The sequence below is a fragment of the Meriones unguiculatus genome, chromosome 3 (genome assembly GCF_030254825.1).
Source record: "Meriones unguiculatus strain TT.TT164.6M chromosome 3, Bangor_MerUng_6.1, whole genome shotgun sequence".
In the NCBI taxonomy this organism is placed as follows: domain Eukaryota; kingdom Metazoa; phylum Chordata; class Mammalia; order Rodentia; family Muridae; genus Meriones; species Meriones unguiculatus.
In genome coordinates, this window is record NC_083351.1 from 91,079,264 (window position 1) to 91,106,950 (window position 27,687).

The window sequence follows — 27,687 nt, forward strand, 5'->3', positions numbered from 1 at the left end:
CACAGCGCCTTCCAGGTTAACCTGGCTCGGCACTTCCGCCCTGACGCCGGAAACGGAAGTGACCACGCTGTACACTTCCGGTCCGACCAGGGGAGGTGGAAGCAACAGAACGGACGGTGAGGAACCTCAGTTCTGACAGCCTCAGGTCCTTGTGCGGTGGGCGGGACGCTGGGTCCTGGCACAATGTACCCCTCAGCGGGTTTGTCCTTTGGCGAGGAACACCATCGACCGACGTTTCTGTCGGGGTGCGACACCTGGTGCGGGTCCCTGAGCGGGTTTGGTTTTGTCCTTGGCGTGCGTCTCCCTCCCCACCCCCGCTTGGACAGGCTTGTTTCCACCCTCAGAGTTCCCTTTTGCCCCTGAGGCCGGAAATCTGACAGTCCTCGAACTGCGATTGGAACCAGGTTTGCTGGAGATCCCGTATTATTTTTTACCTTTTGATTGTCCTCATTCAGGCTTATGAGTGGGTTCTTTCCCGCAAAGGTTTTGTCAGCTTTCCTTTGGCATCTGGCTTGAATCACTGCCACTGGACTGACTGCCTTTCACCTGTCAGCTGGAGTGGTTGGATGTTGAGTTGAATACCTAGCCCTGTAAATAGAAGTATACAGGTTTTAATGTTGTTGAGAATGCTGAGGATAGCATGTCAAACCAAAGCAAAAAAATAAAAAAATAAAAGCCTGCAATTGCAGTTATGTATACAGTTGAATCTCAACTTATAAAGAAATAAAGAAGAAAAAATCAGTCAGTGCTGTTAGTAGTGGTTGTCGCTAGAATACCATTTCTATGGCCTGCTCAGATTTTCTATTTGGGTATATGTAATTTTATAATCAGAAGATGAAAAAAGATAGTGTTTGCAATGCTGGTCCACTTAAATGAGAAATACAAAAAGAAATACATGGGGAAAAATTACATGACTGAAAATTCACAATGGATTTTAGTGGTTTTCTAAAACCATGAAATGGAGAGTGAAAAATTCCAGAAGGCAGGTCTTTATTACGTCTGTGGATGTTGAGTAGCTGAAATCAAAGGGAACAATGTTATTGATTCCCTCATTTGCCAGATACTCAGAAAGTAGCCTGTGTAGGTCTATGACTAGGGTAGTATTGGATCGCAGGATTGACCTAGTATCTGAACATCTGTGCTTAGGGGAAACAAACTGCTTGAGTAAGGAGAATATGTGCCTTTTGCCATCTTATCCTTGTTTTTAGAGGCCTTAAAAAGTAAGAAATGGAATCTTGGGTACCCAGAGTAGTAGTAAGGGGAGTCATAGGACTCAAGTTTGCCCATTGAACTGCTGAGGTGTAGTAATAGTTGTTGTTTTTCAGGGACATGGCCAGCAATGGGGTGAAAGCTTCAGGAGTGAAAAGTTGGTCTTTTATAGGGCTAGGAATTGTGTTAGAGATGCCTTTGACATAGTCTAAAGTTTCTGTATAAATACCCTTTGTGTGTGCCTCCATGCCTGTGAGCCATCCCGCTTCTCTCTGTTAAGTTAAAATCATCCTGATGAGACCTGATAGGCTAGGGTCAGACAGAAGGAGAGGAGGATATTCCCTATCAGTGGACCAGGGGAAGGGCATAGGAGGAGAAGAAGGAGGGAGGAGACGAGGGAGGGGGCCACAGCGGGATACAAAGTGAATAAATTGCAATAAATAACAAATAAAAAATTGCAAAAATCTTCCCAGCAATCGAATTCCAAAGATTTGTGGGTTTTGTGGAGGAGTTTATGATCCAAGTTCAGCTATCATTTCTGCTCTACTGATTTAAATATCATAGAAATTCTCCTTTAGCTGCACTGTGACCACGTGACATTTGCATGGTAAGTCTGGTGCCGTCGCTCAGCCTTTAACATACCTTCTCCTTTGTGTACATAGTGTACCTATGGTATGACATGTGCAAAGATTCTGCCTGCTTTTTGACCATGAAGGAGACAGACCTGGAGGCTGTTGCAACAGCAGTCCAAAGGGTTGCTGGGATGCTTCAGCGCCCAGACCAGCTGGACAAAGTGGAGCAGTATCGCAGAAGAGAGGCTCGGAAGAAGGCCTCTGTGGAGGCCAGACTAAAGGTAGGGGACCGTAGAATAACGGGACAGAGCCATTTGTCTTGAGTTTCTGCTCCCTGCTACCCTGCCTGCCTACAGCCCTATTTTATGGAAACATTTTTCTCAATTGAGGTTTCCTTCTCTGAGATGATTCCGTTTTGTGTCAAGTTGATGTAAAAAATTAGTCAACACAATGTGATATATGTATATAAATCTAGATTATGTATATGAAAGAAAACAGTTTTGTCTTTCTCTCTTACTGTTTTCTCTAGTTCCTTTTATTTAGACCGGCAGTTCTCAATCTGTGGGTCACAACCCCTTTGAGGGTCAAGCAACCCTTTCACAGCCCAGAAAACACATATATTTATGTTATGATTCATAACAATAGCAAAATTACAGTCATGAAGTAGCAAGCAGCTGGGTGGTGGTAGCATTCACCTTTAATCCTAGACTTAGGAGGAAGAGACAGATGAATCTCCATGAATTCAAGGCCAGCCTGGTCTACAGAGTGAGTTCCAGAACACCAAGCCTTTACAGAGAGACTTTGTCTCAAAAATCAACCAAACAAACAAACAAACGAAATGAAAAAGCAGTGAAAATAATTTTATGGTTCCTCAACATGAGGAACTCCATTAAAGGGTTGCAGCCTTAAAAAGGTTGAGAACCACCGCTTTAGACTCTTCGTAACTCATAATCCCTTTTAACTTTCATGGTGTGTTTGTTTATATGTGTGTGTACTTAAGTCTAGTTTTGTATTTATAAAAGAAAAAAATGCAATATTTGTTTTTCTGAGTCTGATTTAATTAATGTAAAATGAACTCTAGTTTCTCCTTTATTTTTCTGTAAATGACATAGTTTCAATCTTTACAATTGAATAAAAATCTTTTGTGTACTTTATCCATTCATCTGTTGATGTACATCTAGGCCAGTTCTGTATCTTGGCTCTTATGAACAGTGCAGCAATAAACACAGATATGCTGGTGGTATCTCTTTGGTATATGACTTAGACTCTTCAATATATATTTAGGAGTGATATAGCTGTTTTCTATGGCAGTATTATGTTTTGAAGATGCCTTCATACTGGTTTCAGTTTACAGTCCCACCAACAGGCATAAAGAAGGTTCCTTCCTTCCCCCGTCATTGCTGTCATTTGTTTTAGTTAAAAAACAAATAACAAGAACTCTCTTTTTAGATTCATTCATTTCATTTTATGTATAGGAGCGTTCTTTCCGTGTACCATTCACCTGCCTGGTGTTTGCAGAGGTCAGAAGAAGGTATTGGATCCCCAGAAACTGGAGTTATGGATGCTTGTAGGTGTGGAGACTGAAGCCAGGACTGCAAGGGCAATAAGTGCTCGTCATTACTGAGCCGTCTCTCCAGCTCCCAGCTTTTTTTTAAATGATAGCTGTTATGATTATAGTGAGAGAGAATGTTAATGCGCCTTTGTTTATTTGGCTCTTTTTGTTTGATTGTTTGTTCTGTGTGTGATGTTTTTAGGGAAGATCTTACTGTGCACCTCTAGCTGGCTTTGTATTCCTTGTGCAGCCCAGACTGGCCTCAAATTCACAGTAGTTCTTTTGCTTTGGGCATTGAGTGCTGACTTTACAGTTCTGTGTCTCCACATCCACGCTCAGCATAATTCTAATTGCGTTTTTCTAAAGGCTAATGTTGTTGAACATTTTTTCATGGATTTCGTTTTTTGTACTTTGGGTATTTGTATTTCTTCTTTGGGGAGTTCTTTGTTCAATTTCTTTGCTTGTGTGACTGATGATTACTTTTTTCTTCTGGTAGCTTGGATAGTACCCTTCAGAACTGTAAAGCTAGCCAGTAGGGATGAAGCTTCTAGGCCCTAGAAGTTTGATTTCCCCAAGTTCCATGACTCAGATTTGTGGTGTCTTCAGCAATAAGGTCTTTTACCATCAAGGTCTGGGATCATAACTAATAACAATGGGATTGGCCTGTAATGCTTGAGGTCTGCAGGACCTCACTGGCAACAACCAAAAGAAGTAAGCCATTCCTGGCACTTGACTTTTTATTTGTTAGCTTCTGGTGTCTGGTAGGAGCATTGTTTCCCTGTGACAAGGTTACACCATTTCTTAGTTAGAGTTGCTTTTGCATTGATGAAACATTCTCACCAAACAAACCTGGGGAGCAGAGAGTTTATCTGGCTTACACTTCCACAGCACTGTTCATTATTGAAGGAAATCGGGACAGGAGCTCAAACAGGGCAGGATCCTGGAGGCAGGAGCTAATGCAGAGGCCATGGAGGAGTGCTGCTTACTGGCTTGCTTTCATGGCTTTTCTCAGTCTGCTTTCTTATAGAGTCCAGGACCACCAGCCCAGGGATGGTAACACCCACCATGGGCTGAGCCCTACCACATCAATCACCAAGACAATGCCTTACAGCTGCTTCTTATGGAGGCATTTTCTCAATTGAGATTCCCTCCTTTTGGATGACTAGCTAGTTTTATAATTAAACTAGCTAGTTTTATGTCAACTTAACAACTTGACATAAGACTAGTCAAGACACTACATTTTGACTATATATTATGTCTGTTTATGACACTTCTATAATAGTAGCTATCCTTATGTTGTTTTCAGAAGGTCTTTAGTATTATTTATCCCTTCCCATACTCCTGCTGTACTCTGCTTCCTCACCTCAGTTTAACTCTCCCTGTTCTGTTATTTCCTTTCAACCCTTTATACTAGTGCGTTCTATCTTTCCTTCCTTGAACATCTCCTCATGGCCCCTTAGTAATTGCCTGGCTTCTACGGGTATTTCAAATGAAATAAACTTCTTCCTGCATAGAATTTCTTTGGCTATTTGGGGTCTTGTGCTTTTAAGTTTTAGGTTTGTTTTTCCAGTTCTTGAAGAACATCCTTGAGATTTTAATGAGGTTTGCACGAATTTGTGTTTGCCATTCTCACAAAATTAAATGAGCATGAGAGGTTTGTTCTAGGGTCTTCTTCAATTTCTTTCTTCAGTGTTTTAAAGTTTATATTGTTGAGCTCTTTATCCTCCTTGCTTATGTTTATTCCTAGGTATATATTGTTTGTTTTGAAGCTATTGTGAGATTTTTTAATAAAACAGTTTCTTTCTTGGCAGATTAACTATTAACTGTATAGAAAAGCTACTGATTTTGTATGTCGATATTCTGTTACTTTACTGAAAGTGTTTACTAGGTCTGTGAGTTTCCTGGTGAAGTCTTTAGGGTCTTTTAAATATAGGATCATGCCATCTGTAAATAGGGGTAATTTTACTTATTCCTTTTCTATTTTTATTCCTCTTCCTTGCCATATTGCTCTACCTAAGACTTAAAGCACTACATTAAGAGTAAAGAGAGTAGACACTGTCTCATTCTTAATTTTAGAGGAAATGTTTTTTTTTTTTTTACCTATTAGCATACTGTTGCCTATAGGTTTGTCATAAATATTTTTTATTTTCCTTTTATTCATAAATTTTCAGGTTTTTATCATAGAGGGTTGTTGAATTTTTTTACCTATTGATATGGATTTCAGTCTTATTTATATGTTATTTTATGTTTATATTTTGAATTATCCTTGTATCCCTGGAGTGAAACCAATTTTATTATGATATCTGAACTAATTGGTATCTTCAGCTTATGAGTATATTATTAATAATTTTATTTCTTCTATGTTTACTAGGAAATTGGTCTACTGTGGGTTTCTTTGTTATTGTTGTATCGTTGGACTAGAGTTGTACCAAATTCAAAGAATGATTTTGAAAGTGTTTCTTCCTTTTCTGCTTTCTGGAACAGTTTGAGAAGCATTGGTGTTAGCTTAAGTCTTGTGAAGTTCAGGGATGAATCTGTCTAGCCCAGGCTTTTCCTTGTTTGGAGATTCTCTACTCCTTCTGTCTGGGGATTTATTTCAGATATGTTTAGCTTGGTTAGGCTCCTTGAAGGAACTTTGGTAAGTCATATGTATTAAGGAATGTATTCATTTTCTGAAGGTTTTCCAGTATGGGGAACATAAGGGTTTAGATGATTCCATAATGAGCCTCTGAATTTCGTTGGTATCTGTCGTTCCCCTTGTCGTCTCTAAGTTGTAATAATTTGGGCCTTTTCCCCCATCTTGGTTATATTGTCATTCTTTTTTTTTTTTTCCCCAAAGAAATAACTCTTTGAATGGTTTATTCTATGTATTGCCCCTTTAATTTCCATTTTATTACTTTCTGTCCTTAACCTGATTTTTTTATTATTGTTTTTTGTTCTTTATCTTGTTCTTGTTTTTCTAAGATTTTGAGGTATCTCCTTAGCTAATTGGTTTGAGATCTATGATTATTTTTCACGTAAGTATTCAAAGCTGTGAACTTTTCTCAAGATAGCCTTAGCTATATCCTAAAGGTTCTGATAAATTGTGGTTTTATTTTCACTTACTAAGAATTTTTAAATTCTAATCTTATTTTTTCAAAGACCTACTGATCATTCAAAAGTATTTTGTTCAGTATCCCCATTATTTTTATAGTCTCTGTGGTCTGTCTTGCTATTGATTGCTTGTTTTATTCCAGTGTTATCTGATAAGATATAACAAATTATTTGATTTTTTTTTTGCATTTGTTAAAACAAACTTACTGTATGGACTACAATGTGATCTATGTTGGAGAAAGTTCCCTAGCTTAATGAGTTTATGTTACCCTATTTCAGGAAAGCTATGGCACCTTCTTTTCAGCTTTCATTTGTTTAGTAAGTCAATTTCTACCCTTTCACTCTCAGTCTGTGAATATCCTTCCAGTGAAGTGTGATTCTTGGAAATAATAGATACTCTTGCTTGTTTTTCCAATCTTTTTAGTTTTTCAAGACAGAGCTTCCCTGTGTAACAGAGCTCTGACTGTCCTGGACTCACTTTGTAGACCCGGCTGGCCTTGAACTCACAGAGATCCACCTATTTTTTTTTTCCTGTAATTGGGTCATTTTTGTTACCCTTAAATGGTTCTTTCTAAACGTGATCCTCCCTGGAAAAAGTTATTCCTCCGGGAATCATGTATAGCAGTCATTGACTCTGCTTACGTGCATGGTGTCTCCTCTAGGCTGCAATCCAGTCACAGCTAGATGGGGTACGCACAGGCCTAAGCCAGCTCCACAATGCACTGACTGATGTCAAGGATATCCAGCAGTCACTGGCTGATGTCAGCAAGGACTGGAGGCAGAGCATCAACACCATTGAGAGTCTCAAAGACGTAAAGGATGCAGTGGTGCAGCACAGCCAGCTGGCTGCAGCTGTGGAGAACCTCAAGAACATATTCTCTGGTGAGTGGCAGATAGAAGAGGGGAACTGGGGGAAGATTTGAGTGGCTCTAGAACACTCATGATGGTACCTTCTCACATACATACCTACTTTTCCTCCAAACACTGGGAGCTTTATGAGATGAGTAGAGGCAGGCCAGCATTTCTTTACAATATACTTTTTAGGCCTGTCCTTCAGTGCACAGTAAGCTTGATTCTGCCGGCTCAGATAACTTCTCTGACTATGAATGGAAAGGGTTAGTTGAACAAATGTAAGTAAGCACCAGCGGAGAGCATACTGTTGTGTGTCCTGCTGGTGCACAGTGTACACTACGGAGCCAGTGCTTCTGGCGGTGGTGAGGGACTAGGAGGCTGCTCTTCAGGGTCGAGGGAATAGTACCTGTTCTTTAGAAGAGTAGCTGCCTGCGTGGGATGAGAGACAGGCCCTGAGATGGAGGATCCGGAGAACAGTAGTTCTTAAGCTAGGACAAGTAAGGGCACAGGCCGGAGAGCAGGTGAGCTGGGAGCCAGGTGGGCAGGACAGGACAGGGCAGGAGTCTCAGTGTGACAGCCAGAGCTAGGAGGATCCTGAAAATGGACAAAGGCCCGCCTGACTGGCTGGAGTTGTCTCTTTGTACTGTGTTAAGGAGTGCCCATGTTCCACAGCTCATTCATGAACAGTATCGGCTGTCTCCTGTCATGAATTCTTTGCAGTATCTAGAAAAATCTCAAATGTTTGGCCGATTCAGTAGTGATATGACTAGCTTAGGGCTTTTCTTTGTAGAGGGATCTGTTCAGATTTTCTACTATGTTGTTATTCAGTCTGGTAGATTTTTTTCCAGGGATTTGTTTGATCTAGGTTGTCCAGTTACTTGGTATTCAATTTTTCATTGTTCTCCTTTATAATTTCTGAAAAATTAGTAATGATATTCTCACTTTCATATCTTAAGTAGAATCTTTTTTCTTAGACCATTTGAGCTAAGAGTTTGTCAATTTCCTTGATCTTTTCAAAGGACCAGATTATATTGATTTTTATAGTTTCTATTTTGTTTGTCTATAGTCTGACCTCTATTCTTTTAGCTTTGGGTTTAGGTATTGGGTTTTTAAAAAAGATTTCTATTTTATTTTATGTGCATAAGTGTGTGCCTGTGTGTATGTGTGTGTGCCACATGCATGCTTGGGGCCTGCAGAAGTCAGACAGTGTGGGTGCTGGGAACTGAGTCAGGATCTCTGCAAGAACAGCAAGGGCTCTTAACCCTTGAACCATCTCTAACCCATCCTCCTTTTCAGCTCCTTGAGCTGTGAAATTAGGTTGTTGGTTTGAGAACTTTCTTTTTAATGGAAGCTGCTTTAGAAACATGTTTTCCATTGTATCCACTGATGTTCTGCATCCTCTAAGTTTTGTTATATTGTATTTTCATTTTCATTCTTTTCTACATACCTTTCCATTTCCCTTATGGTTTCTTTGCTCTGTTGATTAAAAACATTTTTTTAATTTGACAAAATTGTTTATCTTTCAGTTTTTCTTTTGTTACTGATTTCTAACTTCATCTGTTCTATTTGAACAAGATACTTTGCACAGCTTTATTTTTAAAAATTTACTGAGACTCAGTTTGTTACCTGAATTCAATCTATCTGGAGACTGTCCCTATGCAGTTAAGAGTGTGCATGTGTTCCATCTCAGATCCTGGTTTTTGATGTGTAGATCCTCTGTTTCTTCACGCACCTTCTGCTTGTTTTGTCATCATTGAGAGGAGATGCTGGCATCTTCAGTGTTCAGTACAGAGCTGTGCCTCTCCTTTCAGTTCTGTCAGTTTTTGCTTCATATATTCTTGTGGTCTTTTTGAGATGCAGAGATGTCAATAATTGTCAGAATTGTGTAACTGTACCATCTTGCCAGTAGCTCTTCCTGTCAATATGTATCCTCCTTCAATTTACTTAAAGCTTATTGTCTCGTGTAATATGGCTCTTGATTTACACGGGCAATCTTTTTCCAATATTTTCAGGCTAAGGCTACTCTTGTGGACAGGTATGGTTGAATCACTTTTTTAAAATGTGTGTTTATTTTATGTGTACTAGTGCTTTGCCTAGATGTATGCATGTGCGCCATATGCATGCCCAAAGAGGTCAGAAGAAGGAGTCAGACCCCTTGGAAATGCTACAGATATGTGCTGGGAACTGAATCCAGGTCCTCTGGAAGAGAAGCAAGTGCTCTTAAACATTGAGTCATTTTTCTATCCCATGAGTAGATCACTTTTTAAATAATCTGTTCTGCCATCTATTTTGATTGGAGAGTTTAAATGGCTTGTATTTAAACTAATTACTAGTGAGGAAGGATTTTACTGTTTGGTTTTCATATGCTGATTTTTTTTTTTTTTTTGTTCCTTATTTCTCATACTATAGTTTTCTGTGTTTTAATTTTTTTTTAATGAAACACTTAAATTCACTTTTTTCTTTTTGTTTTGTACCTTCAGATATTTTCTTTGTGGTAAGACTTACATTTAATGTCCTGAAATTGTTATCACTCCATATTGAATTTATACGTAAATTCACTAACATGTGAAAACTTTAGCTACATCCACCCCTCTTCAGTTTCTTCTTTGTATATATCTAAAAACCAAACTGATATTATATTAGTTCAGATCATGTAGAAAACAAAAATTGGGTTAAATACTTGCTCTTGTATTTACTTTTGTTGAGAGTAATTTTCACCACTTTGTTTTTGAGTTTTATTTTATTTTATTTTATTTTATTTATTTGTGTTGGGTTTTCGAGATGGTCTCATGTAACCCAGGCTGGTCTTGAACTTGCCATGTAGCTAAGTATGAATTAAGTTGTTAATCCTCCTGCCTCTATTCCACAAGTGTTTGAATTACAGATGTGTGTCACCATTTCTGACTGAAATTTCTTCATGACTTCCAGTTACTGTCTTTTTACAAGTTATTGTCTAATGTCTTTTCTTTTTTTCTCCAGGATTCCCTCTAGCATGTCCTGCAGATGGCTCTAATCATAAAGTTTTCTCAACTTTATCTTATTTGGGAATCCTAATTTCCCTCTCACTTTCGAATAATAGTTTTGCTGGATAAAAGATTCTTGGTAAAAGCTGGGCTTGTTGGCTCACAATTGTAGTTCTAGCATTGATGGCTGAGCTAGGAAGATGGTTGCAAGTTTGAAGTCAGTATGGGCTACAGACTGAGACCTTATCTTTGGAGATAGATAGATAGATAGAGAGAGAGAGAGATAGATAGATAGATAATAGAAGCCTCTGTTAGTTGGCAGTATGTCTTTTGTTTTGTTTTTGTTTTTTATTTTAAGTGCTTTCAGTATATCTGAAAATACATTTTCTTACTAAATACTAAATATATCTAGTGTCCAAAATTTCTGATGAGAAATCTGCTAGTGATTTATTATTTAGGAGTCCTTTTATGTGACTTCTCTTAATGCTTTCAGAGACCCCTCATTGTTTGATTAATTTTACTGTGACATAGTATGGGGCTCTTGGTTTGCCTTGCTTGCTTCTAAGATATTTACATTTCCGTCTTCTACCAAACTCTTGAAAGTTTCCAGCCATTATTTCTCTAAAGGGTCCACCTCCTCTATAGTCTTCTTTTGAGGTTACTACAGTGTATATGCTGGTCTGCTTTACAGGGCCGTGAATTTATCCGGGCTCTGTCTACTTTCTTTAGCTTTTTTCTTTCTGTTTCTGATAATTGCCATTATCCTCTCTTGACATTCCCTGGTTCCATCTCCTATCTGCTCAAATTGACCTTGCACCTACTTTAGTTAATGTTTTAATGTTTATGTCTAGTAGACCTGCCATCAGGTCTTTTCTGAAGCAGGTCTGTTGATTTATTGTCTACTGATTTTATTTTTTTAACCTTTGAGTGAGGCATGCTTGTTCATGTTCTTTGTTTTTCTGTTTTAGACGTTTGATTCTAACATGATAAACCTGGATGTTGGAATCTGCCAACGTTCTGGTTTTAGAGTGTTTTACCTAGGATCCTTTTATGTCTTTCTTGAACCTTTTCTTCAGTGTGAACATGCATAGTGATTTTTCTGACATGTCACACACACACACACACACACACACACACACACGGATGCTTTTGAATACCCTTATTTGTTAGACTTCCAAAGAGCTAGAAAGGATATTGGAGAAAGGAAGGCATTCATCCTTTTCGTTTCCTGGAATTCACATCAGCAATAGTAGCTATCAGTTAGAAGCAGCCATCAATAATTAGAACACAGATCACCATACTTAAAGCATGGGATTTTTTTTCTGAAGCCCACCTTAGCTCTGGAAAGATGACATGTAGCTGAAAAAGCCCATGTAGCTGAACCTGACCATAATTACTGAATTTCCATTTAGGCCTTCCCCTGGGAGTTGCCAGCCTTTCATAGACTCCAGAGTTCAAAACCATTAGAATGTGTCAGGGCAGCTGTCCCAAGTAGGAAGATGGATGCCAGGTGCCTCCTGCTTTACCTGCTGTCATCTCTGTGTGTGATATACACACAGCCTTTATGTTTTTTCACTGAGTCAGTTTGTGCCTTTCTCTAGTGCCTGAGATTGTGAGGGAGACTGAAGATCTCATTGAGCAAGGGGCCCTCCTGCAGGCCCACCGGAAGCTGATGGACCTGGAGTGCTCTCGAGATGGGCTGATGTGTGAACAGTACCGCATGGATAGTGGGAATAAGCGGGACATGACCCTCATTAATAGCTACTTCGGTAAAACACAGGGCCTCTCTGATGAGCTGGCCAAGCAGCTGTGGATGGTGCTGCAAAGATCACTGGTCACTGTTCGCCGGGACCCCACCTTGCTAGTCTCCGTGGTCAGGATCATTGAAAGAGAAGAAAAAATTGACAGGCGGATACTTGATAGAAAAAAGCAAACTGGATTTGTTCCTCCTGGAAGGCCTAAAAACTGGAAGGAAAAAATGTTTGCTGTCTTGGATAGAACTGTGACAACCAGAATTGAAGGTACACAGGCAGACACGAGAGAATCTGATAAGATGTGGCTTGTGCGCCACCTGGAGATCATCAGGAAGTATGTCCTGGATGATCTCATCATCGCCAAGAACCTCATGGTCCAGTGCTTCCCTCCCCACTATGAGATCTTTAAGAACCTCCTGAGCATGTACCACCAGGCCTTGAGCACGCGGATGCAGGATCTTGCAGCAGAGGATCTTGAGGCCAACGAGATTGTGAGCCTCTTGACATGGGTCCTGAATACCTACACCAGGTAGACCTGCTTTCGTGCCTTATGTGTCCTTTTATCTAAAACCTTCTAAAAGCACACTGACCAATGGTTTACACTCTCGCGCAATTTGAACCCATACCTTTTCTTTTTTTCTTTTTTTTTTTTTTTGGCTTGTGAAGGGCTTTCTGTTCTGCCCTTTGGGGACTTATTTTTGAAGCTGAACCAGCCCTGTGTGGGTACAGTTGTTTCTACATGGTCTCTGCTATCTGCCTTGAGCACTCTGTTTTGTACCATGATATTATTTTCTGTGCTTACCGTGTGCATTCTTGCTTCTTCACAGTGACTCCCTGAGACAGGTATAGTATTGGAACGTGTTATAGTTTTGGAGCATGTAGCCCTAGGAAACTCAGAAACTTATTCAGAGTCACCAGGTTGGTGACAGGTTTTGTTTTCCACACCAGTGCACTGTAACAGTTAATCACCAACCTAGTAACCCACACCTGTAGTCCTGAACTCAAGAGACTGAGTGAAAAGATGATTTGAGTACAGCCTGAGCAGAATAGCAAGACCTATCCCAAAATCCAACAAGAATATATAGAAAAATATGTAGACTACATGGAAAACTCAACTGTTCCTTTTGCAATACAGCTTGAGACTATTGCGTTATGTGAAGGAACGGAGCCACTTTATGCATGAAGTAGTTGAAGGTGGACTTTGAAAAACGTCTCTTGGAGGCTATTGTGAGATGCTTTAAGATTAGGTCATTTAAATGGTTATTAATCTTAACTTTGATTGGTTTTATGGATAGAAACAATGTTAAGTAATATGCTGAAATTTCTTTATTTTTGCCCATCTTGTCACTGTGGAGAAAGAAAACATAATTTTAACAGTGATGTTTATTTTGTGTATCTATTGTTTTAACTCTTTCTACTAGAGTGTTTCTATACCACAATACAGCAAGATCTGAACAGAATGAACTTGTTAACGTGGATGATGCTCATTATTTGATAACTTAAAAATTTTTTATTTTATTACTTTTAATTATATAGAAGTATATATGTGTCTGCATATGATTATGTCTATCTGAGTGCAGGTCCTTAGATGCCCATGTGTTGAAACTAGAGGTACAGATGGTTGTGAGCTGCCTGATGTGGGTGTTGAGAACTGAACTCAGGTCCTCTGAAAGAGCACAAGTGCTCTTAACCACTGAGTCATCTCTCCAGCCTGATTGTTTTGTAGCTTTCACATGTACAGCCCTGGACTTTTTGTCTTTGGACCTCTCGGAAGGTCCAAATAGTCTCCATTATTCCATTTTATAGTCTTTCACACTACTAAGCCTAGACCATAGAGTGTCACGTGTCCTAGACTTTTGTGAACCCATTTGCTTGTGCATGAGACAGTGGTACTGTGATCATCTCTACTTGGTAGAGGAGGAAACTGAGGCACAGAGGGAGTAATATGTTCCATTTCTTATAGCTAGTGACAGGGGAGCAAGATGCAAAGCTGGAGCCAGGGCCTTTCCCAAATCTGTACACTGAGCCATGCTGAGAGTATCTTTGTACTTAGGAATTCTCTTCACATTTATCATGCATGTTTTATTACACTGAACCCTGGAGAAACTTAGCCATTTTCCCTCTGGAAACACAGGACATTGAGGTTTTGGTGCCAGATAACCAAGATTAAACAAGTAGTCTTTTAATAAGGGCAGATTTTAGTGGAGTTCTTTTTCATTCAGAAAGCTCTTGAATTTCTTACAGCTGATAATATTATTCAGTGTTATTCTAAATATTTGAGAAGGCATATGAGTGTTCTAAGTGATGAGCCCTAGAATTTTGTGAACCCAGTTGCATGCACAAATGTATTTTCTCTGAAACTTAGCCTTCTGCAAAGTAAAATTAATGTTATCTTTTTTTCCCCCCTTACAGACGTGTCCTTCAGTACCATTTATTCCTTGCTGTAGTCTCACAGTCCTGTAGGGATTAGAAACTTTTATGACAGTGCTTACCCATTATTTTCTTATTTAATGAAGTGTGGTGATTTGACAATTTCTGCTTGCCTGGTCCTGGTTTCATACACCATAGTTAAGACAGACTTTTGTGGATTCTCTACTGCATTTGAGTGCAAGCTCCCTGTACATCTGAAACAGAATGGAGAGGCCATGTTGAGATTACATGAGTGTCTGTATAGCCTACATGGTGACTTCATGGAATGACCCCCAAACCCCTGACCTTTCACTCTGTACTCTCCATGAGGCCCTCTGCTCTTCCTGATTTTGTGGATTTGTAGAAGTGTCAGCATTGAGATCTCTAGGATAGTGCATTTACAGGTCTGGCCAAACACGTAGACTTACTCAAGAGTGTTCTGTTGTGGTTTGTCATTTACACCTGGTTTTCTCTGCAGTGCAGAGATGATGGGCAATGTGGAGCTAGCCCCAGAAGTGGAAGTTAGTGCCCTGGAGCCTCTACTCTCTTCAAATGTGGTCTCTGAGCTGCTTGACACGTACATGTCAACACTCACAGTGAGTAGAACGGGGTTACAGTCCCAGAAAGTGCTGTGGTGGTTATCTGTCTGTAATGTGCTAAGACATCTGTTTCTCTGGGTCTTGGCATGTACACTTTCTGTAAAGAAGGGATACCTGACTCTGGCTTGGTTCTGGAGCTCATTTAAATGCATTTCACAGACACGTGAGTCTCTTCTGGAGGAACCAACCTGTGTCACCCATTTGGCTGGCAAGCCCTTATGTCTACATGTGGGGTGACAATTTGGGGACCCCCAGGGCAAGGCTGACATCAGCTTTATAACCATTAGACAAGATGAGAGTCCTGGGGTCTGGAGAGCGTTGTTCTGCTGTTGCCTGAGATGACTGGCTGTCAAGTCTGTTCTCTAGTGTCCTGGGCTAACCGTCAGATGCTGGACATCTGTTTTCTTCCTTCAGCGTAATGATCATCCACAGCCCTCCTGGTCCTTTTTCCTCTTTATCTACAGTTAGAGTTTTAGTGGTCCACATATGCAGAGACCAGTATGAGCACTTCACACTAATGAATTACATGTTGAAGTGCCTGCTCTAGCAGGCTGTATGCTTGGGAGCAAGGATTCCTTTGAAAAGCTGCATCTCATCTATGTAGCGATGAGTCCTGGAGAGAGTGTTGGATATAACCGAGAGCCTGTTTTTTCCTTTTCCACTCTACCAAACTCCTAGTCCAACATCATTGCCTGGCTTCGGAAAGCCCTGGAAACAGACAAGAAAGACTGGAGCAAAGAGACAGAGCCAGAAGCAGACCAGGATGGCTACTATCAGACTACACTTCCTGCCATTGTATTCCAGGTACAAGTCCTAGATTTAAAGGTCCCATTTCCAATGTGGTTAATAGGATCTTTTGGTTTCATAGACAGAAAATCCTTAGATTTTACAATGTAGTGAAGATGTCAAGAGTACCCTTTTCCTAACATCTCTGTGCCTATTTTCTGGAGCTAAAGAAACTGAGGCTCAGGATTGTATTGACCAAGTGACCCAGGATCACTTGAGATTTTCCAGAAGATCTTTTTGGGTCTGAGCTAGAAGTTAATTATATGTTTGCTGTGCATGGTGCTCCCACTCTGTGCTTTTTTTACGTTCCATGTTGGTAAGTAGTCAAGCCTTGTCTTCAAATTGCCACATAATTGAGTTTAATCTGGTGAAATCCAGGAAGGCTGCATGGCATTTAAAAGATACTTTCTTATCACTAGATAGTACTGGAAGTTAGGGCCGTGGATGTTAGGGCCATGGATGCATCACTAGGCATAACCATCCTCATGGGTCCCACCTCTTTGTCAACCCTCTTGTCATACTTTATCACCTCATAGATATAATGAAAGGGTAGATAGTTCCCTGTGGTAGAACTCAGGTTGACGGTGACTAGAAAATCATGTGCTGGGTTTTTCTTACCCACTGGAGTTTAATGTCATTGCTTTTCAGATAGTTTTATTGTTTTCTTTGAATTTGGACTATCCCAATTGTCAGCTAAGGTTTTTTTTTTTAATTAATTATATACTTTCTTTTTTGATATTATTATACAGTTACATCCTCCTCCTTCCAGTTCTTCCCTCCAGACTCTCCCATATACTCCTCCTTAATTTCTTTCAAATTCATGGCCTCTCTTTTTAATTAATTGTTATCACATATATTTATGTGTATGACTATACCTATACTTGTTTAACTTTATAAATACAACCTGATCAGTCTGTATAATGTTACTTGTACGTGTGTTTTTAGAGCTTGCCATATTGGATAACCAGTTGGTGTGCTTTTCTCTAGGGAAGACTATTTCTCCTACTCTTAGCATTCCCAGTCCATAGTTGCCTCTAGTTCTTTGTCTAGGGTTGAGGCCTCATGTGCTTTCTGTCATCCAAATTAGCGTGTCTGTTGGTTCTGTCTCTGTCTGGGTCATGTTTACATAGCCATATTGGTAAGACTTCATGGGTGTACCTGACATTTCTGGAGACACAGTCTCACACCTTTGGCTCTTACAAGCTTTCCTACCTCTCTTCCACAGTGATCCCTAAGACTAAGGTGCAGGAATTGTGTTGCAGAAGTCTCAGTTGGGACTGGGCTCCACAACTCTGTGTTTTGGTTGGTTGTGGTTTTCTGTAATGGTCCCCATCTCTTGCAAAGAAAAGTTTTCTTGATGAAGGGTGAGGACTACATTTATCTCTGTGTCTTAGTCACTGTTCTGTTTTGCTGGGAAAAGACACTGTGATCTAGGCAACTGTTAGAAAGAAAGTATTTAGGGTCTTGCTTATAGTTTCAGATGTTTAGTCTATTCTGGTGGGGTACTTGGCAGCATATAAGGTGCTGGAGCAGTAGCTAAGAGCTTTACATCCTGGTTCACAGGCAGACAGAGAGACAAAGTATAGGTGTTAGCTATCACTAAAGTATGGATACCGCTACTGCATCCTTACCTGTCAAAGACTTTTTTATCTGTTGAAATGATCATATGATTTTTTTTTGTCTTTTAACTCCACTTATATGATTTCTTAAATTTATTAACTTTTGTATGATTCCTGCCTTTCAGGGATAAGTCCAACTAGGTCCTTTTTTTAAATTATGTTTGTATTGTTTTTTTTTTTTTTTTTTTTTTTTTTTATCTTTCTGATGTATCTGTAGTCTCTGTAAGTATTTTATTCAGCATTTTGTGTTCATCAGACATTGGCCTTCAGTTGTTTTTTTTATTGTCATTACCTGGTTTTGGTCTTAGAGTGATACTGGCTTGATAGATGTTCTCTCCCTCTCTCCCCTCCTCCTTCTCCTCACCCTCCCCTTCTCCTCCTTCTCCTCACCCTCCCCTTCTCCTCCTTCTCCTCACCCTCCCCTTCTCCTCCTTCTCCTCACCCTCCCCTTCTCCTCCTTCTCCTCACCCTCCCCTTCTCCTCCTTCTCCTCACCCTCCCCTTCTCCTCCTTCTCCTCACCCTCCCCTTCTCCTCCTTCTCCTCACCCTCCCCTTCTCCTCCTTCTCCTCACCCTCCCCTTCTCCTCCTTCTCCTCACCCTCCCCTTCTCCTCCTTCTCCTCACCCTCCCCTTCTCCTCCTTCTCCTCACCCTCCCCTTCTCCTCCTTCTCCTCACCCTCCCCTTCTCCTCCTTCTCCTCACCCTCCCCTTCTCCTCCTTCTCCTCACCCTCCCCTTCTCCTCCTTCTCCTCACCCTCCCCTTCTCCTCCTTCTCCTCACCCTCCCCTTCTCCTCCTTCTCCTCACCCTCCCCTTCTCCTCCTTCTCCTCACCCTCCCCTTCTCCTCCTTCTCCTCACCCTCCCCTTTTCCTCTTTCTCCTCACCCTCCCCTTTTCCTCCTTCTCCTCACCCTCCCCTTCTCCTCCTTCTCCTCACCCTCCCCTTCTCCTCCTTCTCCTCACCCTCCCCTTTTCCTCCCTTTCTCCTCACCCTCCCCTTTTCCTCCTTCTCCTCACCCTCCCCTTTTCCTCCTTCTCCTCACCCTCCCCTTTTCCTCCTTCTCCTCACCCTCCCCTTCTCCTCCTTCTCCTCACCCTCCCCTTTTCCTCCCTTTCTCCTCACCCTCCCCTTTTCCTCCTTCTCCTCACCCTCCCCTTTTCCTCCTTCTCCTCACCCTCTCCTTTTCCTCCTTCTCCTCACCCTCCCCTTTTCCTCCCTTTCTCCCTCACCCTCCCCTTTTCCTCCTTCTCCTCACCCTCCCCTTTTCCTCCTTCTCCTCACCCTCCCCTTTTCCTCCTTCTCCTCACCCTCCCCTTTTCCTCCCTTTCTCCCTCACCCTCCCCTTTTCCTTCTCCCCTTTTCCCTTCCCTCCCCTTCCCTCTCTCTTTCCCTCTCCCTCCATCTTCCTCTCACTTCCTCTAAAACTGTTTGAGAATGATTGGCGGTAGTCCTTCATTAAAAGTCTTATATAATTTTGTGAATCCATCTGATCCTAGATTTTTTATTATTATTTCAAATTTTTTGTTTGTTATGAGTCTGGTTGGGTTGTTGACATCTTGGTTTAATTTTGGTGGTTTTCCTGAATCTAGAAATTTATTTCTTTTAGGTTTTCTAACTTAATGGAGTATAGATTTTGAAAGTATTCCCTTATAATATTTTGAATTTCTTTAGTGTGTATTGTATTATTTCCCTGTTCGTTTCTGTTTCTGTTAATTTGGATCTTCTCTTTCTTTTTCTTTACTTTTATTGAATTCTGTTTTTCAAGTCCTGGACTGTCTTTAGTATTTCCATCAGCCTTATATTTGTATTTTCTTGGGCATTCTTGTGTAAGTTCTTTTCTTAATTTCACCGGGCTGCTTCTTTGTGTCTTTAAATTCCTTGAATTATTTGATGAAGTTCTTTGCATTCTGTTTCCTGAGGTTCACCTAGGAAATTCTTTATTGGCAAAAATTTTATAAGGTTTGGTAGGTTTTGGAAGAGAGAAATGTTTGATCTTTCATATTGTTTGTATTTTTTTGTAATGAGTTCTGGGCATGTACACTTCTTTTGTTAGCTCTGTGTCTGGTGTGACAGAGCAGATTGGTGTAAAAGAGAGGATACACAGGTGGGTTGGGCTTAGGGGTTGGAAATTGCTTGGGAGGAATGAAAGGTAGATAAGAGAAACTGGGCTGGTATGCGAGATGTAAGAGTATATCTGGCTCAGTGGAGAGATTGACTGTGGTGTGGTGGGAGCCTATGGGTCAAAAGCAGGCAGGGTGGGTCATGGGAGAAGCCTAGAGGTTGGTTGAGGTGAGACAGGGGTGGCCAGACCAGACCAGGCTGCTGGATGAGGACTCCAGGCTAGATCTAGCAGGTTAGAGGTGGGTTGTCAAGCAGAGAGTCAGGCAGACTCGCTAGCGTAGACCTTGGAGATGGATGTCTCAGGTAGAATTTTATTAATTGGAACATTATTCTAAACTCTTGTGAGATAGTTTCAGAATTCTTAAGTTTTTCAATTTTTAGATGTTTGAACAGAATCTTCAAGTTGCTGCTCAAATAAGTGAAGATTTGAAAACAAAGGTACTGGTTTTGTGTCTCCAGCAAATGAATTCTTTCCTAAGTAGGTATGTATTTTTGCCGGTGATCTCACTTATACATTATGTGTTTTAAAACTAATAGCAAAATTTGTTGATTCTAGTATGCTGTTATTAAAAGATTAGCCATCCTTTGTTGTTCAGAAATGCAAAAATGTTTAAGAAAGAAAAAGAAAAGATGTGCAAAAATGAAAACATTTTAAACAGATGGGACATGTGACATACTATATCCCAGTAGTCTTTCCCTGTGAATTGTTCACATAAAGATGTCGAAGCCTGGACAGAATAATATGATGAAATATGTTTTCCCATCATACTACCCAAGTTCTTCTAAGCCACCCTTACATGGCCTATTCTCTTATGACTGTCTCCCTTTTGTGCCTTCTTTCTATCACTCTGATGCCCAAATGTTGCTGTCCATATCCCAGATTCTCTGCTATCACCACAACAACATCAATCATGCAGTGGGTAGCTGACAACTTATATTAGAATTCAGTCTAGGTTGACAGGTCTGTGTCACTGTGGTCTAGGTCTCTAAGCCTCTGATGCATGATTGCTGACCTTCTCCCTCTTTACCAGTAGCTACTCCAGAGGCTGACATGGATCTCTTTTTATTTACCAACACGTTTTCAACATGGCAACTTAGTGGTCATATGTCTGTCCACCTCTGACAGCTCAGTTGCCAACCATTCCGTTTCTATAGAATCGCATCTGCTACCTACCTATGGGGTTATGATTTGATCCCTGTCAGTCTACCCACAGGGTCATAACTGATCTCCACATTCCACCCATAGAATTATAGCTGAGCTCCTGAGCCTATTTATGGTGTCATTGCCCAAGTATCTCAAGGCTGTCACTTCTCAGGGTCACTCCCAAGTCAGTCACTTCATTTTTGAGGTAGGATCTTTTATGAAGATTTTTCCTTGATCAATATGGAAGCACAGATGAACAAAATCAGAATAAATGTGTAGTTTTAAGTTAATAAACCAAAAATTTATATAGTACACTTACTGAGCTACTCCTTTATTTCACTGTATATTCAAGAATCTCCTTAAAAAGAAATGAAAGAGTGGCATTCTAGGCATTTGTTTCCAGATATCTAAAAAACTAGTTATTTTTTGTTTCATTTCTTTATAGAGTTTTGAAAAGGAGCATCTTATCAAATGTATGATAATGTTTCTTACACCGTTGAGGGTTTTGTAGAGTGGGGCACTGTGCCCCAGTGTGTATGTGAAAGTCAGAGGACAACTTTGTGGACTTGGTTCTCTCCTGCTACCTTTATGTGAGTTCCAGGGATCTACTTCTAATGGACAGGCTTTTGTGGCAAGTACTTTTATCTACCGAGTCCTCTCTCTGGCCCTGTTATATGAGTTGTGGGGTGAACTGTTCATGAGATGAAATAAGGTGACACTTTCCTAGTTACATGCTTCAGAATATTTTCATGTCAGAATATCAACTCACATTTCAAAGCCTGCTATAAAAATATCTTAAAAATTCATTTAACATGATTGATTCTCTCCTCTTCCATTAATATAGACCGTCCAGAAGTGTGTTTGTGTTTAAAGACTTCTCTGGTCCAAAAGTGGTGATATGAGTTCCCTGACAGGTATGGTGTCTGCCTGGCACTAAAGACAACTTTGGGGTTCCCCAATGTAATTTCAGATATAAAGATGAAGCTCAGCTTTACAAAGAAGAGCATCTGAGAAACCGGCAGCACCCACACTGTTATGTGCAGTACATGATCGCCATCATCAATAACTGCCAGACTTTCAAGTATGTGCTGTGTAGGGCAGAGAGGGACAGAGGGCATGCACGCATGTATCTACTTCTCAGAGCCCTTGATGTTTCCCTGCAGAGAATCCATCATTAGTCTGAAAAAGAAGTACCTAAAAACTGAAGCAGAGGAGGGTCTATGGGTGAGTCAGCCGAGCATGGATGTGATTCTAGATGCCATTGCTAAGGAAGGCTGCAGCAGTCTGCTAGAGGAGGTCTTTCTGGATCTAGAGGTAGGTGTGGCTCCTCCACCCCTGGGGCTAGAGCATGGGGCGGGGTCTCATGATCATCTTTGGGAAGCACTGTCACCTGCCTCATGGAGCTGCTGTATGTGAGCTCAGATGTTTCTTTCCTTACGTACTAAGCTACAGTCAGAGGGCCACTGACTGCCGTTTATGATGCAGGACCCTTCCCAGGCAAATTTGGATAAAGGCTCCAACAGATAGCAGGCATCAAACAGAGTACCAAGTTACATGACAAGTCCAGTGTGTAGAAACCTATAACAAACCCCAGCGGAGAGCACACAGATCATATAAATCAGCCTCACTTTAGAATAAAATTCCAACATACAACACACCCAAAATCATTAACAAAATAATTTTCATTCATATCAAAAGCATAACGTACCATAAAAAATACAGTCACTTAGAACATAGATACCAGCATAGTTAAATGCTTTATCAGGAGTTAGCAGACATTAAAAAGTAGAACTATGACCATCTGTGGGTCTTGCTGCAAAAGAATCTTTTTGTTCATATTCCCAGCATGGTCATGAACACCTGTAACCCCAGAGCTCAGGGGAATAGAGACAGGACTACTGGGGCTTGCTGGCCAGCCAGTGTAGCCAAAGTGGTGAGCTACAGGTTTAGTTTAAGACCATGTCTCAAGGAAGGAAGGTGGAGAGTGATAGAACAGGACACAGTATCCCCCTTGGCCTCTTTGTGGGCCACATATATACCAGTTGAGAAAAGAAGAGACATTTATCTTTGGGATTATTTAAAAACAACAACAACAGACCTTATATAAAATGACCTCTGCACAGAAAAGAATCGCCAGACATCCGTCTGCTGTTACCAAAGAATCACAGCTCGATACGTAGTGTGAGCGCTTGCTTAGCCTGATGCCAACACATACTGCTCAGTGGAGGAGCACAGTGCTTGTCTCCATTCTGGGTAGCTTTTCAAATGCAGCTTGAATGTATTTATCAGAGTTTTAATTTGCATATTTTTTGACTGAGGAATTCCACCTAAAGGAATTTCATCTGCAAAATACAAATTCACTACATTATTTGTAATCACAAAATGTGAAAAGCGTATATATTTGTATACATATATATGTATACATACACATGTATATGTATATATATGTGTAAGAATTGAGTGGATACATTATGACATACCCATATAATAGATAGCTATTACATGTAAAAACCAATATCTAACCTGTTGTTTGTGATGCTTTTTACAAGGCTTGTATATATAAAATAAATCTCCTAAATGTAAAGTACAAATTTGCAGATTACGTAAAAGCAGATTTTTGGTTTTGTTTTAACGAGTATTTCACTGCCACAGTCAGAAAATTTCTGTCACACCAAAGAGTGCCTACTCTGAGGTACAGGTCATCTCAGACATTGTGCTGGGTGAAGATTTACATGATCACTTTGTGCTTTTCAGCAACATCTGAATGAGCTGATGACAAAGAAGTGGCTGTTAGGGTCAAATGCTATGGACATCATCTGTGTTACTGTAGAAGACTATTTCAATGACTTTGCCAAAATTAAAAAGCCATATAAAAAGGTAAGCAAATGGGTTTTAATACACTGGAGCCTACCTCCCATCTGGTTTATAATTCAGTGTCATAATAGTGCTCTGTTTATGATCACGAGCCAATATTGATGTGATCTAAAGAAGGTGAAATAGTGGGCTTGGATTGGAATGTTCTTTTGAGGAACATTGCTCTTAATTTTAATGTAGTCAAACTTTACTCCTTTTTTAATGGTTAATTTTTTTATTTTTATTTTTTTTTTGGAGAGGGATCCTAAAGAATCTTTTCTTACCCCAAGATCATGAAAATTATTTTGAAAATTAGCTATAAAAGTGACTTTCCCACCACAGTGCCATGTGGTGAGGCAGGGCAGGGGGCGGGGCCAATCCAGAGACCTGCCTTGCCTCAGCACAGCAAGGGCAGGTGATGGACATGCAGAGGCTTGCCTGCCACCATGTAACAAAGCCCTGGAGGAGGAAGACATCCAAATACCCACCCAGACGCAGAGGCCCAATTGCTGTCATGCCACTAGGCATCGAGGGGGAAGACGTCCATAGGCCTGCCAGTCGTGTGGCCCACTGGCAGCAGGAGCCACTGTTTGGTGGCAGGTGGGAGATAAAGAGAAGGCAGAGAGATGAACTGTTGTGAGCAGCCAGCCCTGCCACCTAAGGCCATGGTGAAGTCCCAACCCATGCTGCCACTGAGGGCTGTGTCTGGGTTGGTGGTCATGCAGGGGTAGGTGACCAATATGTCCATTGGTCATATTACTTTTAGAGACAATGGGGACATTCCTGGCCTGGGCAGCTGTCTGGGACCATGTAGATGTCCAAGGACTGTGTTAACTGGCCCAGTCCCTCGCTTGTTGTAGCATCTGGAGAACTGTCTCCTAGTATGTTTGTGGTCTCTGGTTTTTATTTCATGTGTAGAAGATGGGTCTCAAGGATGGAGGCTATTTGAGGAAATTATATACACTTTTGGCCATGTCTTAGCTCCAGTCTCAGCCTGCTTACAGCTTGATTTAATTAATGTCGTATGTTCCTTTGTCTTTCTGGGAGTCGTGTAGAAGTCCAGTGTGATAGTGGTTATGTGTGAGTCTCCATTTTGGACCAGGGTCACTAGCCCACTCCACTGACGGTGAGCAGATTCCAATAGAGAGGCTACAGCCACCAGCCATTACATCAGTACAATTAAGGGTTCTTACTGAGTTAAGTATCTATCTGTAAGGCTCTATCACTTCCATAAGGGAATCTGATCTCTTCAACAAGCCAGCTTTTCTGCTACTTCTACCATGTTGGTTCTCAACTTTTTCTTGGCTTTGTAATGCCCCAAAGGTTTCTTTTCTCATTTGAGTCTTTCCTGAAGATTCTCAAGATATTTGGCCTGTGGCTTTGTTTTGTTTTATCTGAGGGTGCAGGTTGTTGTTGTTTTGTTTTTTTCTACCAATCCGAGGCTGCCTGTGAATGACATACTGCTGTTTGAGCTCCATCTCTGCTAACCTCTTCATGCTAAGACAGCCTATCAGTCCGTGAGGTCAAAGTTTGTCTGGCTCAGGCAGTTCTACTGAAGCTCTACTTTGTGTTGGTTGAGAGCCTCAGGATCAGGCAGAGTTGGAACCTCTAATGGAGCTGGCACCAGAGCTAGGGCACACATCAAGCAAGTGCTGGCCTGATGTTTGTTAACTGGAGTCACCAAAGCTTGCTTGTAGATAATTTAGTGTCCCTAGAAAAATGGTACTGGAAGCAAGTTCTCCCAAAGACTTAAGGCTCTCTGATTTTTAGACAGAGTGTAAGCATTAAGGCTGCCCAGGTTATGTGCAGCCTTCTTGCCTCTGTGTACATGCTGTGCTGCCAGCTGGCCTATCATAACTTCTGTCACTATGTACAGTTAGGAGATTCGAAAAGTTGCTGGTGAAATTCAGGTATGTTTGATTTAACATACTTACTTTAAAATCCCACCAAATATATGGCCAGGTGCAGAAGGATTGTGAGTTTGAGGCTATATAGCTAAACCATGTCTTAACAGGAAAAAAAAAAGTCCAACTAAGTTGTTGGAAATCAGAAGGACATGCACCAGCTTGTTTGCAGGTCATCTTAGGTTCAATGAGAACAAATGTGTGTTCTAGCACTGTGGAATCTGCAACTGACAAGGTGTTTTTCCGCAGAGAATGACAGCTGAGGCACACAGGCGCGTGGTGGTGGAGTACCTGCGGGCTGTCATGCAGAAGCGTATCTCTTTTCGGAGTGCTGAAGAACGCAAGGAGGGTGCTGAGAAGATGGTCAGAGAGGCTGAACAGCTCCGCTTCCTCTTCCGGAGGCTGGCATCTGTGAGTGTTGAAGCCATAGGCTCAGGGATGGTGGATCTCAGGTTACAGTGTTGTGTTACCTAGTAGCTTGCTTTTGGTGTCTATGCCTGGACTGTTGAGGCAAGATAATGGGATCAAGCAACATCAGGAGCCAGTGACTGGTTAGTTCTGTTTGTCAAGAGGAGGTTCTGGGGCCAGAGCCTGGCTAGCTTCACAATTGATAAATGGATTTCCACAGAGGCTGATACTTTTCAAGGCAACTCTCAAGACTTTTCTGGCAGCAACCCATGTGTAGCATCATAGAATAATATATCTCTTCATGTCCCTTTGCCCTCATCTTTTTGTTCTCTAGGATTCTTGTTGCTACCCAATAACCTAACTCTTTGGCTCAAGTGGCCATGACTAGATATTCCTCACACCAGGCCTTTTTTCCTGTCTAGAGACTAAATAATGACTAATCAAATCACCTCATGAGATTGTCCCCTGATCCTTGGTCAGAATGAATCTCGGGGTATTTACATGGAAGAACAAAGTTCCCGGCCTGAAAACATGTTTGGAGATGTCAAGATCAAATTGGGACTACTGCAGGATGTAGTTTTTAGGGCTGTCCCTCACCCTGCTGCTGTTTTCCAGGGATTTGGTGAGGATGCAGATGGACACTGTGATACAATTGTTGCAGTGGCAGAGGTTATTAAGCTCACGGACCCTTCTCTCCTCTACCTAGAAGTCTCAACACTGGTCAGCAAATATCCAGATATCAGGTAAAGGCTGAGCATCTTTCTGTCAGCACGTAACACAACAGGCCATTCCTACTGCCCTTAAGATAAGCAGTGAGCATCAGGAGTCAGAAAGAACATGCATGTCAAATAAATGTGAAGAGAAAGATTGTCGGGCCTGTGGCAGTGAGGGTGTAACAAGGAGTCATCAGAGCAGCCTTCCACCAGCTCTACCTCAGCAGAGTCTGGCTGAGGTTTGCACACCTGCCTTGTAGCCAGACTCCTTTGCCTAAGAGAGTAGTAGTCAGAAGGCAAAGCTAACTGTACTAGGTAGGTGGTGTTGGGAAGGACTGAGTGTTAGATCTTTGATAAGTAAAGTAGGGAAGGTTGTGATCCCTGGAGCGGTCTGAAAGGTGATTTTAAACCCCATGATCTAAGAATGAAAGCTGACTTGTATGTGGCCTGGACTTCCTCATATATATGTGCACTCAGTATCAGGCTGAGGGACAGGGGTATCTTCTCCATGTCCCTCTACCTGCTGTGCTGGCTCCAGGCCCCAGACCCTGCCTTTGTGACCTCCACTCCATACCCTGCCACTTCCTTTAAGGGTAAGTAAGGCTAACTTGTCTCATTGACACTGTCAGAAGAGCAAGAGTCCTAAGCCCTCCAGAGTCGCTCTTCCCTGGTTAGGCATTCGTGACACCAGTAGTTAAAAGAAAAGAATTTTAACAGTTCTTTATGTTTTTCAGAAAGAAAGTAAGGTGAAATTTTGGGTATATCTCTTCTGTAAAAGAAAAGATGTCCTTTGTGGCTGTCAATATCCTACCCTGTTAGTGGCATCTGTGGAGACTGAGGGAGCTGACAGAAGATGGAGGCTCATGCTGACTTCTCTCCCACAGGGATGACCACATTGGTGCACTGCTGGCTGTGCGAGGAGATGCCAGCCGGGACATGAAACAGACCATCATGGAGACTCTGGAGCAAGGCCCCATGCAAGCAAGCCCCAACTATGTGCCCATCTTTAAGGAGATTGTTGTGCCCAGTCTGAACGTGGCAAAGCTCCTTAAGTAGCCCTGCTTTCCAAAGGTGTCTTTACTGTATGGCTTTCCTGTTGCCACCCTAAGAAGTGTATTAAAACAGAAGTCCTTGTC

At 41.3% G+C, this 27,687-nt stretch overlaps 1 protein-coding gene across 4 annotated transcripts; it reads left to right on the forward strand.

Moving 5' to 3' along the window:
- Positions 1 to 7: 7 nt before the first annotated feature.
- Exoc3 (exocyst complex component 3) lies at positions 8 to 27,687 on the forward strand. 4 transcript variants are annotated; one of them, XM_021631422.2, is made up of 13 exons: positions 8 to 116; positions 1,872 to 2,062; positions 7,089 to 7,308; positions 11,843 to 12,524; positions 14,883 to 15,000; positions 15,682 to 15,807; positions 19,911 to 20,011; positions 21,644 to 21,754; positions 21,837 to 21,987; positions 23,428 to 23,550; positions 25,680 to 25,841; positions 26,454 to 26,581; positions 27,436 to 27,687. In XM_021631422.2, the coding sequence occupies exons 2-13, from the start codon at positions 1,889 to 1,891 to the stop codon at positions 27,605 to 27,607; spliced, it is 2,268 nt and encodes a 755-aa protein (XP_021487097.1). In that variant the 5' UTR covers positions 8 to 116; positions 1,872 to 1,888; the 3' UTR covers positions 27,608 to 27,687. The 4 variants fall into 4 exon arrangements, with proteins under 4 accessions (XP_021487097.1, XP_021487099.1, XP_060236333.1 ...); XM_021631424.2 differs by having other exon boundaries at positions 106 to 245; XM_060380350.1 differs by lacking the exon at positions 8 to 116 and adding an exon at positions 123 to 257.